Source organism: Hippopotamus amphibius, chromosome 4 (genome assembly GCF_030028045.1).
Source record: "Hippopotamus amphibius kiboko isolate mHipAmp2 chromosome 4, mHipAmp2.hap2, whole genome shotgun sequence".
Lineage (NCBI taxonomy): Eukaryota > Metazoa > Chordata > Mammalia > Artiodactyla > Hippopotamidae > Hippopotamus > Hippopotamus amphibius.
Window position 1 is genome coordinate 129,184,400 of NC_080189.1, and position 18,064 is coordinate 129,202,463.

Sequence of the window (18,064 nt, forward strand, 5' to 3'; positions counted from 1 at the left end):
TGTACACTTTAAATATATGCAGTTTATTGTCTGTTTAAAAAAAAAGTCTCTAAAGGTCACTGTAATTGATGGTGTTATGTAGAGCTGCCATCAATTTCAGGGAAAGGAGCCCCAGTTTTTAAAATGCAGTGAAAAGCCCATATTAAAACAATTTTGAGTTATTCTTCATTAAAAAAGAAAAGAATTTCTCTACCATAATATGCCAGCAGTTCCACCTGCTTTGCTTGGCTGTAGTTTCTTTTTCTTCTTCTTTTTTTAAATTTCATCCACCCATGCATTTTATTTTTTATTTTTTAATTTTTAAAAAATTTATTGAAGTATAGTTGATTTACATGTTTACATGTGTTAATTCCTGCTGTGCAGCACAGTGACTCAGCACAGTTTACATGTATTCCTTTTCATATTCTTTCCCATTATGGTTTGCCACAGGATATTGAATATAGTTCCCTGTGCTATACAGTAGGACCTTGTTGTTTATCCATCCTGTATATACTAGCTTGCCTCTGCTAATCCCAAACTCCCATTCTGTAGTTTCTTGTAAGTGACCAGAGGTAGGGGAAGGGCCCCAAAGGGTACAGGGATGGTGATGACAGAAGGAATAAGGAGATGGTCACAAATGCATATAAATAACACGTTTATCTGATGATGCAATGTCGAGAAATGGAGAAGATATCTTGCCAGCTTACAGTGCACCTTACATGAGTTTCCTTGGAACTTCTGTCTGTGGGTAGACTACTTGTTACCTGACAACCAGGTTGAAAAGCCAGCGAGGGAAAATGCACTGTCTTCTTACCCCACAAAGGCAATCAGGACAAAAATGGGGCAAGGAATTTCCCTTCTTGGTGATTCCTAGTCCTTATGTGTAAAACAGGTAACAACCAACACAAAACCACCTGCAAGCCTCACTCAATGTCATATGATGTAAACTTTATGCAAGAAAGAAACTTAGACCCCATAAAACTTGTGTAGTGGTAACAGCTGCCATGCAGACAGTGCTTTACAGTATAAAAACCATGTAGTGAAGATGGTCTGATTGTGACCTCATAAGAGCCTGTGAGTTGGGGAGGAGGCATCGTCCCCATGTTGCAGATGAAATGAGCTTTAGGAGGGGCAGAGCCTGGCAAAGGCACAGGGCTCGAGAGCCTTGGGGCAGGACCGAGCTCCTGCTCTGACACCACGCGCTACCCAACTAACTTGGAGCTACAACAATCAGATAACCTCTGCTTTCTTATACTTCTAACTCTACCCCTTTTCGCTGTGAGTTTCTGGCATTGAGGGCTCTGTCTTCTCTGGGCCGAGCACACGAGGCCTCTATTTCCAGCCAGGGTGACCAGGGTGGCCCCAGGGAAGGGGTACCTGGCATCAGCACCTCCAGAGGCATTCTAGACGTAGGGCCCAGCCAGACCACTTCTGGTTTGGTCTAAAATGGGTTACTTCCCATCCTTGGCAATGGAATTAAGAATGGCCACTGCAGACTGCTCCAGGGCAAAGTCAATATGGGATGTAACTGTGGTTTCTCCCGCTGAAACCTGCTGCCAGATGGTGCTGTGCTATTCAGGTAATTACACACCCAGAAAAGGGAAAATGTGAATATCTTTTGAATGAAAAGGAATCAAATGTTAAATGTAACTTAAAAAAACCCAAACCAAAAACCTAACAAGGTCATACTGAGACTTTCTTCTATGACTACAGTCTACGCACTAATTCGCTGAGAAAGAGGGAAAATGCAGGCAGAATACACACACACACACACACACACACACACACACACACACACACACACACACACACACACACAGAAGCCCAGCACAGACCTCTTAGTTCAGTTCTGGGAAGGCTGTAAATACCCTGCAGTGAGCACGCAGTACACCGTGACAGCAACACCCTAACTACACCTCTGACCCAACAGGGTGCTCACCTAAGCTGCTAGGACACGCTTTCACATGCATGAGACACCACGGAGGTTAAAATAAAACTTGGTTCTCACTTTTGAAGGCGGCTGAATTTTAATCTCCTGGGAATCAGATGCCGAGTCTGACTTGGTACCTCCGGAGTTCGGTTTCTCCTTTTTTCTCTTCTGTTTCTTCTTTTTCTTTTTGGCACCCAAATCCCTTCCGGGATTTCTGTTAGGAAATTCACAGAGTTTTGTAAAAATTACAACAGGTCATTATATAAAATGTGAATTGCATGAAATTAATCATTTAGGAAAAACACATTATACACATAGGAGAGAAAAACTATATTAGGATGTGCAATATTCTGATTGATAAGAAATACATAGATATTCAGATGACCAAATACGTATTTTTCATCTATATTTAGCCTCGATCCATGGTTCCTGGGTCACAGCTCCCCCAACACCCTTGGAATTTCCTAAGAGATTAGAACTTAAAGGTGCCCCTTATGTCGTGGTATGGAGGTGACTTCTGGAAGCACCTAAGGACGGGGGCTGGTCACCAGGGGAGCCAACCCTGTGATTCAAGGGTTGGACTTTCAATCCCATCCCCCTGACCTCATGGAGGGGAGAGGGGCTGGAGGCAGAATCAAACACCAATGGCCAATGATGTAACCAATCACACCTATGTAAGGAGGCTTCCATAAAAATCCCAAAGGAGGGGGTTCAGAGAGCTTCTGGGTTGGTGAACACATGGAGATTTGGGGACAGTGGCACCTGGAGAGGACATGGAAGCTCTGTGCCCCTTCCCCATACTTTGCCCTGTGCATCTCTTTCACCTGGCTGTTCCCAAGTTACATCCTTTTGTAATAAACAGGTGATCTAGTAGGTAAATGTTTCTCTGAGTTCTGTGAGCTGCTCTAACGAAGTAACCGAACCTAAGGAGGGGGGCTTAGGAACCTCCAATCTGTAGCCCGGTCAGAAGCACACGTAACAACCTGGATTTATGATGCCTTGGGCGGGGGTGGGGGGGATACACTCTTGTAGGACTTAACCTGTGGGATGCAATGCTGTCTCTGCCTTGACGGTGTCAGAACTGAGTTGAATTGCAAAACACCCAGCTGGTGCCTGAAAACTGCTTGGTGTTATGTGGGAACCCCCACAGTCCCACCTCCCCACTGGAACTGGGTCCAGGAACCCAGAAGAATGTTAGTCTACACTCAGTCATCCTGCAGCGTGCTTAGATGTCATTTAAACAGGAAAACTGTAGCAATAGACTATATTTTATCACGAAGTCAAATAGCTTTCACAGTTACCACTGTTCCACTAATTTACTTTTCAATCAGCCTTTTCAGGGAGATACATGTTGTAAAATATTCCATTATAAACATCTCCTGGGTACAACAAACCACTAATCTTGACACCAAAGAAATTGAAGCTCTGCAGAGAGAGAAATTTTTCCTGATAAAGATTTTTATTAGAAGGATTAACAATAAAAAAAAAACACTACATGAAAAAAAGAGTTCACTGGTAAAAACATTTCTGTTTGGAACCCTTGTCATCTAAGAGCTGTCATCTTCTGCAAGAGCAAAAGACACACAAGGAGATTTAAATTTTTCATATCTTTGGGCCTACTCTCCCACAGTATTCCCAGAAGGTAAATTCAAATTTCGAGTCAGAAATTATTATTGCATTATTGCCTCACACAGGGAAAAGTGATGGAAATCATCAGTTCTGTTCTATTGTTCTTAATTAGTGCTATCTCTTCCTATTTTCTTTCTTGAATTTTTACCTAATTATCAAATACATGTTCATTATATAACACACAAATATCATTAATTAACAGCCTTATATATGTATATATTAACAGCCTTATAACAGTGTCCCTCAAAGGTAACCAATAGTTTTTCTGGTATGAATTCTTCTAAAATAGTCTTTCTTCCCTAAGCATGCTTTCATTTTTACTACGAACAAGTTCTCAACAAACATTGAATCTTAAACACACTATTTTGAAACTTGGCTTTTTTTCTCCTTCCACTTAACAAATGAGTCTTGGATTTCTTTCTTTCTATGTCAGGATATATTGAGCTACCTCATTTCTTTTTAGCAACTGGGTAGCACTCCACTGTGTAAATATATCATATTTTATGCAACCATTCCTATATTAAATATGCTGCTGCTAAAAAAATAATCTGGTACGTACATCTTTACACATTCATGCTAGCATGTCCAAAGGTGGAAATGTGAGGTGAAAGGGTATACACATGTTTAATTTTAGTGGACAGTTAAGCCTGCTTTACTAAATACTATACCAGCAACAGTAAATCAGTTTCTGGTTCTGAATATAAGGAGCGTGGACGTCACCATTCCACTCTAGCAGGCTGAAAAATCAATAATTCTTCTCAGATCCCTAAGGGAGGGAGGCAAGAACACAGGACAAACTGCTGCCCCCAGGATTACAGAGACAGCTTCCGGGAGCAGAGACTCACGAGCCTCCATCAGAGCCAGTGCCCAGGTAGGAACCACTGGACTGTAATTCACAAAGTCCTGGACACATGGACAAGTCCGAGAGTTATGAGCCCAGTCATAGGGGTCTCCCACACTTTTGTGAGTTTTACCCCCAGGAGCACAATCAGGTTCCCACAGCAGATATTGGAGAAAAATCCCCTTGTGCTTCTGGCAGAGGGAGGGGAAGAGGAATCATTTTTGAAATAGGCCAGACATTTTGTGCTTCTTAACAAGGCCTGTGTGTGCTCAATGGAAACTAGTCAACCAGAGCCTAACCCACTGGGCTACGATCAGAGCTTAACTGATCTGGGGAAGGGAAATGTGCGACCCCAGCCCCCTTTAGCCATCCTGTTCACTTTTGTGGGCTCACGGTCTAGAGGCACAGGGTCACTAAAAGACTGAGACCTGACCATAGGACCTTGGAATGCCTCCCCCCACCCCCACACCTCACCACTGCATGACCAAAGGCCTATTCACGGCAGTTCCTTTCACTCAGTACATCTTGTCTGGCTATCAAGAGAAAACTGCAAGATATTCCAAAAGGCCAAAAACACAGTTGGAAAAGACAGAGCAAGCATCAGAGCCAGACGTGGCAGGGAAGGTGGAATGATCATACCAGGAATATGAAACAACTATGATTAATAGGCTAAAGGCTCAAATGACAAAGTAGACAGCCTGGGAGAACAGATGGGCAATGTCTGCAGAGAGACGGAAATCCTACGAAAGAAATGAGAAGGATCAAAAACGCAGTACAGAAATGAAGAACACCTACGACGGGCTTATTGGTAGACTGGATACAGCTGCAGAAAGAATCTCTGAGTTTGAGGATACAGCAATGGAAACTCCCCAAACCTGAAAAGCAAAAAGAAGAAAGACAGAAAAAAAAAATGGAACATCCGAGGACTGTGGGAAAACTACAGAGTGTAACATACGTGCAATGGGAGTACCAGAAGAAGAGAGAAATAGAAGAAATACTTGAAACAATAATGACGAAAGAGTTCTCCAAGTCAACATCAGGCACTAAACCACAGATCCAAGAAGCTCAGGGAACACCAAGCAGGATAAATGCCCCAAAAACAGCATCTTGCCAAATCATTTTCAAACTACTGAAAATCAAAGATAAAAGGAGCCAGAGAGGAAAAATTCCCTCACCTACAGAGGAACAAAGGACCACACAGTAAATGAGAACATCAATTTCCCTACATCTCTGCCAGCACTGAAATATAACCATTCTTTTTCATCCCTGACAATCTGATAGGTAGAAAAAAAAAGCTCACTGTAGACTTAACGTTCGTTTATTTAACAAGGAGTGAGGCTACATATCTTTTTATATGTTTACAGACCATTTATATTTTTCCACAAATAGCTCCTTCATATCCTTTTTCCATTAGCCATCTTTAAAAAAAAAAAAGATTTGTAGGTGCTCTTTACAAAAGCGTGGATAGAACCTGTCATTTATGAAGAATTTTTGCTTTGGGTGCTTTAATCTCATTTAATCCTCACAACAGCCCTATGCAAGATACTACCCTATGCTAATATTCCATTGCCTAGTTTGTTGTCTACTGTTTAGACTGTAAATACTTTACCCAGTTTAGCTTTTAGCATTCAGCTTAATTTATGGTATTTTTTTTCCTGTATAGACACTTAAAAATTTTATGGGCTCTAATATTTAAAAATTTTCCTTGTGATTTTTTGGCTATCTTGCTTAGAAAGTCTTCCCAATTCCAAAATTACATAGGTATCCTTCTAAAATCTTTTCTCTTTTAGCTTTATGACTTTGGGTAAAAAATATTTAGCTTTCTAATTCATTTGGAATAAAACACATACAATGTGAAATCCCGTATTCCTACTTTTCAAAAATACATTTCAAATACAAGAAAGCCCCATTATAACATAGCTTGTTATTACAGGGATCACACTGTGTCGCCCAAAGACTAAGAAGCATATATAATAAGAGAGGCGGACATGCCTACTCCTTGGATACAATTGCACGGCCAGGACCCCTTTCTGCCAGATGCTTCTCCAGATGCAAGCAGTTTCAAAACACATCTGCGAATCCTTTGATGCTTCTCCCATGGAGAAGTGGGAGTCTCTTTCCCTCCTCTTGAATCTGGGCAGATTTGTCACTTGCTCGTAATGCAGTGGAAGTGACATTACGTGACTTCTGAGACTAGGTCACAAAAGACCAGGCGGTTTCCACCTGGCTACCTTGAGATGCTCAACTCTGGGGGCAGCCAGGTGCCAAGCAAGAGGCCTGACTGCCCTGAGACCACTAACTGCAGCCATGGGAGGGAGCCCTCATAAATGCCCAACTAAGTCAAGTCTGCAAAAGACTCCAGCCCAAGGCAACATCTATAAGTGCACAAGAGACCCCCAAAGAGGAACTGCCTTTCTCACCTTCTCACCTGCAGGATCTGCAAGCCTAATAAAGCAATGCTGTTTTATGTCACCAGGTCTGTGACGATTTTGCATGCAGCAATAAAAACTCAGCCAGAAATGTGGGGTATGAATGTGGAAAGCTGTAACAAAAACCCAAAACACAAGGCCCTGGCTTTCAGAGCAGGTGGAAAAACCCCAGGGCGACTGTGAGCAGAAGCCTGCCAGTCTCGAGGAGGCTGGTGGGGTGGCGGGGGCCTTGGGAAAATAAAGGAAATGATATCGGAAGACTGAGGGACCCTCATCGTTATGTAGTAGAGGAACGTTTATAAAACTGCTGCCAGAGATAACATGAAAAACAGAAAAGGAACCTAATGAGCGTGAAAATCTAAAAAGATTTCTGGGCAGAAGGTTGAAAGTATGCTGGCTTCTCCCAGCTGTCTATAAGAAAATGAGAGTGGAGAGATATTAACTCGAGAATGAGCTTCTCAGCATTTGAGTGGAAGCTGGAGAATACATAAAGCAGGCAGACTTGCTAGACTCAGAATCAAACTGTTCCTCATCCCCAGGATCTCCAGGGACAAAGGCTGCACGTGTTAAGAAATGGCCTCTGGACAGAAAGCCAAACCTGGGATGGAGCTGTAAGACCCATGGTTAGGATCTCAGAAAGATCCAAGGTGGTGCCACATCGACCATTCTAAGCAGACAAACGGCCATCCAAGTTTCTGAAGGATGTGCCTCTTCTATCCTCTCTCTAAACAGTATGGCTTCTAAATCTTCCAGACATTCAACCTCACAGAAAGACCAAGATAGAGAAAAGCTTATCTTGAAGAAGAGATTGGTGAGTGTGGCTTTGGTAGAGTGGATTATACATTGGAATAGGAAGCCCAGGACATTTTTTAAGGATTATACCAGTTTGAAAGAGACAGAGCAGAACAGAATACAAAGAGGCCTTTGCACCCTCAGCCACTTACAGGCAGGAGGCAGACAGAGAAGGTCACTCACTCAGATGCAAAGCCATCTTTTCTTTTGGAAGGAGGATTTAAAGGGCAGAACCCAGAGCTCAAAGGACAGAGGCCAGAGCCATGGAGAGCAGCTCCTGAGGATTAGGACTGAACTCAAATCAAGGGACTGGCGACAGGTTCCTGGTTGGATTTCAGAACTGCTATGGACCACTGGCTGTGCTGTGTGACTTGCCCCTTTTCGAATGGAAACAGCCACGGTGGCTACATCTGTCCACCCTTCCACGACGGGGGTGTGGATGTGCGGACAACATATCTGCTCAGTTTATGGGTACTGAGATGGACCCTGAGGGGCTCATCCACACCTAGACTTGGTTTAGATGATGAAATCCTGAACTTCAAGCCTGAGCCTCATATATAAGCCAAAACGAGATGTGATTTTGGGGATAGCCTCAGGGAGGGTAAATATGTTCTACATGTGTGAGAATGTGCATAATTTGGGGCCAAGATGGACTATGGTAGTTGTCAATACATCCTCAAATTTTTTAGAGAGTCCTCCCAATGAAAGATGGAATCTAGCTCCCCTCCCCTTGAATTTGGATGGGCTTCTGACTCACAACCAATCATTCACAACATGTGACTTCCCAGCCTAGGTGAGAAGCTCCCACCTGCTTTTCCTAGAGATGTGCATGCCGGGGAGGCCACGTGTAGGCGTGGTGGGTGGGCTGCAGTCAACAGCCAGCACTGATGGCCAGTCATGAGAGTAAGCCCCCCGGGCATCCACTGTAGGGGAGCCTTTGGCTGACTGCAGCTGCAGAAGAAATCTGACTACAACTCCATGAGACCCCCAGCCAGAACTCCCTCCAGCCATGCCCCTTCCAAATTCCTAACCCACAGGATCTGTGAGCCTAATAAGATGTTTGTTGGCTTGTTAAACAACAAGAGTTACGGGAACATAAAGATACAGCAATGAACAAAGCAACGTCCTATCCTATGGAGCATATATTCTTAAGGCAACAGATAACACACAAATGGGAGGCCTACAGGAAATTAAACAATGCAGGGCCTACACAGTGCAGAGCTTAGTGTCTGGCATGGAGTAAGCCATTCAATAACTGATAGGTACTGTTATTATTACACATTTAGGCATGTTGTTTCCTCTGCCAGGTCACCCTTCTCTCCTTCATTTCCTGGCAAATTGCTTTTCATTCAAGATTGAGACCAAGAAAACAGGCACATGAAAAGATGCTCCACATCACTAACTATTAGAGAAATGCAAATTAAAATTACAATGAGACACCACCCCACACCAGTCAGAATGGCCATGATTAAAAAGTCTACAAATAACAAATGCCAGAGAGGGTGTGGAGAAAAGGGAATCCCCCTATACTGTTGATGGGAATGTAAGTTGGTACAACCACTGCGGAAAACAGTATGGAGGTTCCTCAGAAAACTAAAAACAGACCTATCATATGATCTAACAATCCCACTCCTGGGCACATATCCAGACAAAACTATAATTCAAAAAGATACATGCACCCCTAGCAGCACTATTCACAATAGCCAAGACATGGAAACAACCTAAATGTCCATTGACAGATAAATGGATAAAGAAGATATGGTATATATATATATAATGGAATACTACTCAGCCATAAAAAAGAATGAGATAATGCCATTTGCAGCAACATGGATGCAACTAGAGATTATCATACTAAGTGAAGTAAGTCAGAAAGAGAAAGACAAACACCATATGATATCACTTATATGTGGAATCTCAAATATGACACAAATGAACCTATCCAGGAAACAGAAACAGACCCACAGACATAGAGAACAGACTAGTGGTTGCTGAGGGAGAGGAGGTTGGGGGAGGGATGGAGTGGGAGGTTGGGGTTAGCAGATGTAAGCTTTTATATATAGGATGGATAAACAACAAGGTCCTACTTTATAGCACAGATAACTACATTCAATATCCTATGATAAACCATAATGGAAAAGAATATATAAAAAAAGGAATATATACATGTATAACTGAATCACTTTGCTGTACAGCAGTAATTAACACAGCAGTATAAGTAAACTATACTTCAATTAAAAAAAAAAAAAGATTTAAGCCAAGAATCACCTCTTTCGAGAACCCTCTTGCTCCTTTCTATTCTGAAGCATGTGCTCCTAACTCAATGGTCCTCTGTCTTCTGAGTATCCTCCCATCTAACACACTCGAAACCTGGTGCTCTTACCTCTTTCCCCACTAGAGTGTAAGTGAGTGGAAGAACAGAAGGTCTCTCATATCTCTAACAAATGTGTGAAACAATAGAGAAAATATACACAGGTCTTTGACCCCAGTCCCTGGCACAGAGCTCCTAAAACTCTTGGAATTCCCTGGGAGGCAGCAGTGTCTTCTGTTCTAATGAGATGCCTCTGCATGGGCTCCTGGACGGTCACCACAAAGACCAAGTCATGATCAGCAGCTTGAACGATTTTCAGCCCCATCCCCAATTCTCCAGATAGGGGAGAGGGGCTGGAAATGGAGTTAATGATCAACCATAAGCCTTCATAAAAATCCTCAAAGGTACAGAGTTCAGAGAACTTCCGGGTTGGTGAACATGTGGAGGTGCTGGGAGGGTGGTGCCCGGAGAGGGCATGGAAGCTTCGTGCCTCACCGCACACACTTTGCCCTACACATTGCTTCCATCTGGGTGTTCGTCTACAACCTTTATCACATCCTTTTATAATCAGCCAGTGAACAGTAAAACGTGTTTTCTTGAGTTCTGTAAATTCAAATTAATCAAACCCAAGGAGGGGTTCTTGGGAACCTCCAATTTGTAGCTGGTCAGTCAGAAGCACAGGTGACAATCTGGACTTAGGATTGGCATCCCCAGTGGGGAGGGGGCAGAATGTGGGACTGAGTCCTCAATCTGTGGGATCTGAAGCCGTCTCCAGGTAGCCAGTGTCAGAATTGAGTTACATGGTATGACCCCCCACTGGCACTGCAGAAATGCTTGGTGTGCGGAAACCCCCCATACCTGGTGTCAGAAGTGCTGAGGGTGACAGAGGTGAGAATCAGGAGAACACGGAAGCAGAAATGGTGTTTTCCTACTCAGATAAATACTATTCATACTCACCGATATTTCTGAACCCTCTCCTGTGGAAATTCCAGAGGATGACGCATACACTTTCCCCATCCCCACTGCGAAGTGAGAAAGGTAGGCTGAGCAGGCCGACCCAATGGAAGACAAGGCGATGGAACAGTGTTGCTCCCAGGTGAGCGCGCGTGAGGGCTGCTACACCTTCTCTTTGCTGACCTCCCCTCCCAGTGAGCCCGCAGCCTTGTCAAGAGGATCCAGCAGGAGGGGATGGGCCTCCTGCAGCTGAGGCCTGGGAGGCCCTCTGAGGAGCAGAGGCCCCCTGCCTGCTGCATGTAGCGCCAGGGGAGGACTAAGTTTTGCTGACTTAACGAAACAGAGTTGTGGGCTAGGTCTTTACCACTAAGAGGAACCGGACGGATCCCAAGTGCCAGCCTCATTACCCAAAATCTAGGTCACAGGGGGACTCTCCCTTCTGGCAGTTACTCATGTATTAAAATCAGAAACTCTTTTGAGTTAAAGTGAATAATTCATTCCTCTGTAGAGTCAAAGAATGAAAGTCATGTTCAACAGTGAGATAAAGTGTTTAAAAGACAAGTGCATGAGCTATAGATTCGCGTTTCCTTGTTCTCCCTAATCCTGGAATAGAAAGCAGTGCTCATTTTTGGAGATAGGAGAAGACCCCGCCAAATGGCACCCTCGTGGTCTAAAAATAGTAATGCATTCCCACCCCCAAGTGAGCAGTTTGTTTTCATCAGTAGAATCAAATCTGTACTACGTATTGTGATGTTTATGTTTAAAATCATCTAGTAGTTAAGAACTTCCATAAATATCTGACTAGCAATTGGGCTTAAACAAACATATCACAGCCAGATACTGGAGCTAGAAATATGCCATGCATGGTACGGTTTTGTACACTCTCCGATTTGGGAACCTGACTATTTTGGGTTTTCCTCTCTCAGTATTCCCAGGGTTGGTGCCTCGTAAAATGGTGAACTTGCTGTGCTGTGGTTATGTGATTTAGGTGTGTGTTCGTGTCAGTGTGTGGAGGGTAGGGAAGAAGGTATTTCTATTTCTACCTGTAAGATCATGAATGCTTTAATGCCCAACACTAGGAGATTTTTATAACAAATGCTTGTTGAATGAACGAATAATTCTGGTTCCTGGGGTAGCTCCAATCACACATTGCCAGGAGGCAGAATATCTCTGAAAGCTGCAGTGCTCCCTACCTGTATGGTAAAGTTGATGGCAGCCTATTATTACGCATTTACCGAGCCATCTATGCGTTCAGCACTGTGCTGGGTGCAGGGGAAGGGTGGCAGGGGTCTAGCCTCAAGGAGACTAGAATTTGGGAATCAGAGCTCACAGGTGTACCACTAGACCCTGACTAGGACAACTGTAACCAAAAAAAGGAAATAATAATAAGTGTTGGAGAGGACATGGAGAAACTGGAACCCTCAGACACTGTTGGTGGCAATGTAAAATGGTGCAGGTGCTTTCAAAAACAGCCTGGCTGTTCCTCGAAATACTAAACAGAGATTTACCACATGACTCAGCAATTTCACTCCTAGGTCTATGACTGAGATAAATGAAAACATTTGTGCACACAGACACCTGTATACAAATGTTCATAACAATGTCCTTCATAACAGCCAAAAAGTATAAACCACCCAAATATCCATCAACCGATGAATGAAGAAAATGTGTTATATCCATACAATGAATATTATTTAGCAATAAAAAAACTTTAAGTAAAAAAAGTATTGACACATGCGACAACATGCATGAACTGTGAAAACATTACGCTGCATGAAAGAAGCCAGTCACAAAGGGCCACACGCTGTATGACTCCATTTATATGAAGTGTCCAGCACAGGCAACTCTAGAGAGAAAACAGATTGATGGTTGGTGTCAGGGGCTGGGAGGATGAGGAGGGTTGGGGGTGATGGCTAAGGGATGAGGGGTTTCAGTTTGGGGTGACGAAAACGTTCTAAAACTGACTGGGGTGATAGCTGTACAACTCTGTGAAAATACTAAAAACCACTGGATTGTACACTTTAGGTGCGTGAGTTGCAAGGTATGTGGATTTGTCAAAGCTGTTGAAAAAGTAGCAGGTGAAATTCCTGTCTCCAGGGGTGATAAGATGCTGCAAAGGCCTCAGGATAATAGAGGAAAATCCCTGCTCGAGAAGACACTTCTTGGAAATCCGATGAAGAAAAAGATTCAGACTCTCAGTGCCTGAGGCTGATTACAGAATCCTAGTTGTTTAGCCATGAAACACATGCAGCTCTTTTAAAAAAATCTCTTGGATCTTTAAGAAAAGAAGTTCCATTTCCCACCTCCTCAAGAATTCATATGAAAAATCCATAAGGATGCAGTGCATTGTTAAAGAGAAAGTATGCTAAAGGATTTGTCTGCTCTGGGAGACAGAAGAGATTCAGATTCTGATTAATTCTTGATGTTGATAGAAAAGTCGGTATCAGTACGTTATTATAAATGCATAAATAAAAGTATTTTTAAATTAAAAAAAAAAGAAAAGAAAAATCCATAAGGAAAAGCCTCTCCATTTTGCTACCCCAGGAAGAACAGACACTTCTGTGTCTGAAGAGAATCTTTGGCACATTCCAAACCCCAAGTGTAAACCAACAAACTCCTTCTCAGCCACGGAAATGTCAAACATTTAATAAGCACATCCAGGAACTCTCTTTAAAGAAGTGTTCAGGGATTCTGCAGACAGGACTTACTGGAATGAGCAAAGGAACACATGTTACAGGAAACTGTAAAGGTTTTACAGCTGCTCCAGGAGAAACAAGTGTGTGAGAGAGACTGCTAGCTGCCCACAAAGATTCATCCCCGCCTCCTCCAGGAGCTCACAGCTAGACTACATGTTCTTGCTGCTGGTGGTCAGGTACGGCCATATGACTGAGTTCCAGCCAGTGGGATGCAAGTGGAAGTGAGCCTGATGGCCCAGAGACCTTCCTGGGGGTGCTCCTGCATTCTCTCCCTTCCCTGGGCTGACTGGATGCAAGTGTAGGATGAAGCAGCAGAGGATGGTAAAGCCACGTGATGGGAGAAGGCAGCCTCTGATGGATAGAATGAAAGGATGTCCCCTCAACATCCACCTGAAGACCTGTCCAGGACTGTCCCATCAATTAGGAATTGCACAATCACACCTTAGGGTCTACTCGTTATAGCAGCTTAGCCTGTCATAATTAATACATTAATTTAAGAGCTTGATTCATGGTATGTGAACCCCAAAGATTAGAAATATTTTAGATTTCACACGATTCCACCAGAGAGTTCACTTAGCTCCTCCCCACAAGGACCATTAGTAGTTTGATATAATTATTTTACAAAAATTTCCCCCCTGACTTCCAATTTCCTGCATAAGAAATGGTGGGGTTATAGGTGATTTTAATCACTGCTGTATCTTCATGCATTTTCTAAACTGTTCATAATAACCACAATGCCTCTGCAACTAAAACATTATTAAAATACAACAGAGCTCTAGAACAGATAAATGGATCAAAGAAATGGAGCAGAAAGACGAGTAACAACTCATGGCACACAAGAGCTTGATATACGATGATTACATCATAAATCAGTGGTGAAATGATTTTTGTCGGTTTTGTTAACATCTATCCATGCCTAGAAAAGTGTCTGGCAGATGGTAGATGCTCAGGTAAATATCTGTTGAATGAATAAGCAAAAGGATGACAATAACTTCCTAGTATCAGTGAAGGAAAGAACTCCTTAAATAAGGACCCAAAAGTACGAACCATAAGATAAAAAGGGATAACCTGACTACATCTAAATTAAATATTCTGTGGCAAAGTGATTACAAACAAAATTTTAAAACTATAGAAGGAGGCAAGGTATTTATAAAACAGATGATAAAATATTAACAGAATATATAGAAAGCTCTTTTCCTGTTCACCTTCTGTCTCCAGCATAGCATAGAGAGCAGCATAATAGCCTGGTCAGGACCGCAGGCATTAGCTACAGTCGGACCACCTGGTTTTGAAACCTGACTCCACTACTTCCTAGCTATGTGACTTGGAATCTTTTACTTAACCTCTCTGTGCTTCAGTTTCCATCCCTGCAAAAGGATGAAGGTTTCAAAAAATGGTGTTCTAAAATTGTGAGGATAAAATGACTTAATACATTGTATTAGCAGTTGGCACACTCAGTCCATGCTAGATATTACTATGATTATCCTGCTTTACTTTTCTTCACGTAACTTACTGCTAGCTAAAAACGTATTATTTATTTATTTGTCTTCCTCTGACTAGAACATAAGATCCATGAGACGGTCTTTTTCATTGTCTTCTTAGCGCCTTAACGTGTCTGAGGTATAAAATAAATGTTTGCTGGATGAATGAGAAATCAATGTAAAAATCCATAGGAAGACAAAAGACTGAGAGAAGAATGGGCTGAGGATGTGAATAAACGAGTCACAAAAGAGGACACCCTAACAGCCAATAAACTTATGAAAAGATCTCAACCTCACCAGCAGTAAGGAAACTAAAAATGAAACCACCTCAGAGTCTATTTTTTTATCTGTTGATGTGCCAAACATTTTCAAGTCTAGTAATATCGGAAGAATGTGAGAAAAGGGAACGCTTACATAATGCTGGTACAAGCACTCTGGGAACCATCTGGCATCCCCACCATAACCATCACCATCACCATCATCACTCCCACCACGACTCCCACACCAGCACCACCACCACCACCATCACCCCATCAACCTCATCACTGTCACAGACATTGTGTAAGCACCTTACGTGTATCAACCTTGTAAACTGTCACAACTTTGTGAGGTTAAACCTTATGATTACAGTTATCCCATTTTATAGAAGAGGAAACTGCAATACAGAGAGGTTAAGTAACTTGCTGAAAATCACAGCTAAATAATGGCAGAGCCAGGACTCAAATCAGCCAGTCAGGCTCCAGGATCCAGGTAATTACTACACTACATCGTCTTCCATTCATCCACTGTCACTGGCTGAACATCTGTTTAGATGTTTATTGGCAATCTTGAGGTCCTCTTTGGGGAATGAACTCTTCTTTTCTGAACATTTTTTATTAACCTAGTTTGTCTTCTATGGAATGGTAACAGATCTTTAGTGTTATGTTTGTGTGTGTGTATAGGTGTGCTCTGTTTGGGATACCAAATCACTTTACTTAGAGGGAAATGCACTACCCAGGAGGAAATACATGAGGCAGTTTTGGCACAGTTTATGAAAAATGTAAAGGTAACCCAAAGGAGCATCTCAGTGCCCAGCTGATAGAAGAGAACTCACAGCCACAGCTGCAGGCAGGTGGGCTGAGGCAGGCTCAAACTCTCCCGGGTACTGGCTACAGGCTGTTCTCATGCTGGATCGGGGCACACATCTGATACAAGCTGATCACGTGGCCGCCCAACTCAAGAACGGATTTTACCTACAGTGCAGGTTCTTGAAGGCCCACGAGTGAGTCTGTTTTGTCAGTGGCTCCTCTGTGCGATTCCAGTCACAACGCCTTCACCTGCTTTCTCCCCAAGTGTGATGCACAGTCCAGAGCAAGAAGCCAACAACCTTGCCGCTGTCATCACCTGGCTTCGTCATGGTCTGACCTCCAGCAAGATTTCAGCCATCTCATCAATTCAGGAGTTTCGTCCCTTGCTCAGCCCCTTCCTTCCCGTCCTGGACTGATGGAGGAATACCTGTCAGAGGTTCTTTAAAGCCACATGATCTCTGGTCGAAGCAGTAAGTCATGGAGAAGCCATTGGAGGGCTCCGAGCTCAAAGCTGCCCTAGACTTTTATGACCAGTGAGGGGTGGAAACCTGACAATGACCTTTATCATTACAGAGGTCAGCCAAGGAGGCAGGCGGCAGTAGCTACTGAGGCTGGGATATTGGGTAGAGGTCGCGGTGGGACTGCCAGCAATTCCAGCATTTCCATGGGTGTCAGCAGCAGAGGGCACTGCCTCTGGGCAGTGGCTGACCAACAAGCCCCTGGGCAGTCCTGGGCCAGCTGGAGTAGCACCTAACGATTCCCTCCGCTAGTTTCTGGTCTACAGCTTGCTAACCGATTCCCCTTTTTTTAGATATTGGGTTGTTCCCAAGTTTTTAGTTGCTTCCACTCTTACCATAATCTAAATGTGGGAAAATAGCTTCTATCACATTAAACCTTCTCTTTCCACGACTATCTCATTGTTATCCAACACATTTGGGGCCTACTTCTCATAAGAACCCAATTCCAATGAGTTAATGTTAACTCATCATAAAATTTTACCAATACTCATTGGCCAGAAACTAGTCTAGCATAAAGTTTAGTTTGTGAAGACCTGTCACTGCAGATTATTCAAGATCAGAATAAAGGAAGAAATATTTTAAATGCTCCTAAACATTGTTTATATAACTCTAAGATCATTACATATAACTGAAAAACTAAATACAGATTGTTCAATTATTCCACAAATTTCTTAAAGGCTCACTTTCTTGCATCTTACAGAAACTGTTCCTAAAGATGAAATGATGGGGACTTCCCTGGTGGCACAGTGATTAAGAGTCTGCCTGCCAACGCAGGGGACTCGGGTTCGGGCCCCGCTCCAGGAAGATCCACATGCTGCGGAGCAACTAAGCCCGTGCGCCACAACTACCGAGCCTGCACTCTAGAGCCTGCGAGCCACAACTATTGAGCCCACGTGCCACAACTACTGAAGCCCGCACACCTAGAGCCTGTGCTCCGCAACAAGAGAAGCCACTGCAATGAGAAGCCAGTGCACCGCAACGAAGAGTAGCCCCCACTCACCACAACTATGGAAAGCCTGTGCAGCAATGAAAACCCAACACAGCCAATAAATAAATAAATAAATAAATTTATTAAAAAAAGATGAAATGAACAAAATGAGTAGAAAAATCAAGTCTTTTTTTAAAAAAAGGTTTGAGGGTGTTAGTGTATATAGCCTTCAAGATAATCCAGATTAGTGAAAAATTACCCTATTTCCTACAGCCTTTTCTCATGCTCACAAATCTTTTTCTGATAGAAGAACAGGCCATACACACCAGCTCCTACTTCTACGACTTTTCTCATTTCTGGGGCTTTCAGACTTTACTGAAGGAAGATGAAAGAGTCAAAAAAAAAATTTTTTTATGGCTGAGATTCATCTCAGTATTGTATTAACACTTTTATAGTTAATAAGATTAATGTCAGCAAAGCCCACAACTTGGTGTGCTTTCCAAATGATA

At 42.9% G+C, this 18,064-nt stretch overlaps 1 protein-coding gene across 6 annotated transcripts in view; it reads right to left on the reverse strand.

The window, feature by feature from the left end:
* Positions 1-18,064, reverse strand: part of NMT2 (N-myristoyltransferase 2) — a 59,427-nt gene that overhangs the window by 29,720 nt on the left and 11,643 nt on the right. For 2 of the 6 annotated variants that reach the window (XM_057731195.1, XM_057731196.1), the window contains exons 2-4: positions 16,273-16,521; positions 10,869-10,966; positions 1,988-2,123 (exon numbers count right to left, since the gene is read on the reverse strand). In XM_057731195.1, the coding sequence (XP_057587178.1) occupies positions 1,988-2,123; positions 10,869-10,915 (183 nt within the window). In that variant the 5' untranslated portion in view covers positions 10,916-10,966; positions 16,273-16,521. The remainder of the gene's footprint in view (positions 1-1,987; positions 2,124-10,868; positions 10,967-16,272; positions 16,522-18,064) is intronic. The other 4 variants (XM_057731197.1, XM_057731193.1, XM_057731198.1 and 1 more) reach the window with 4 other exon arrangements.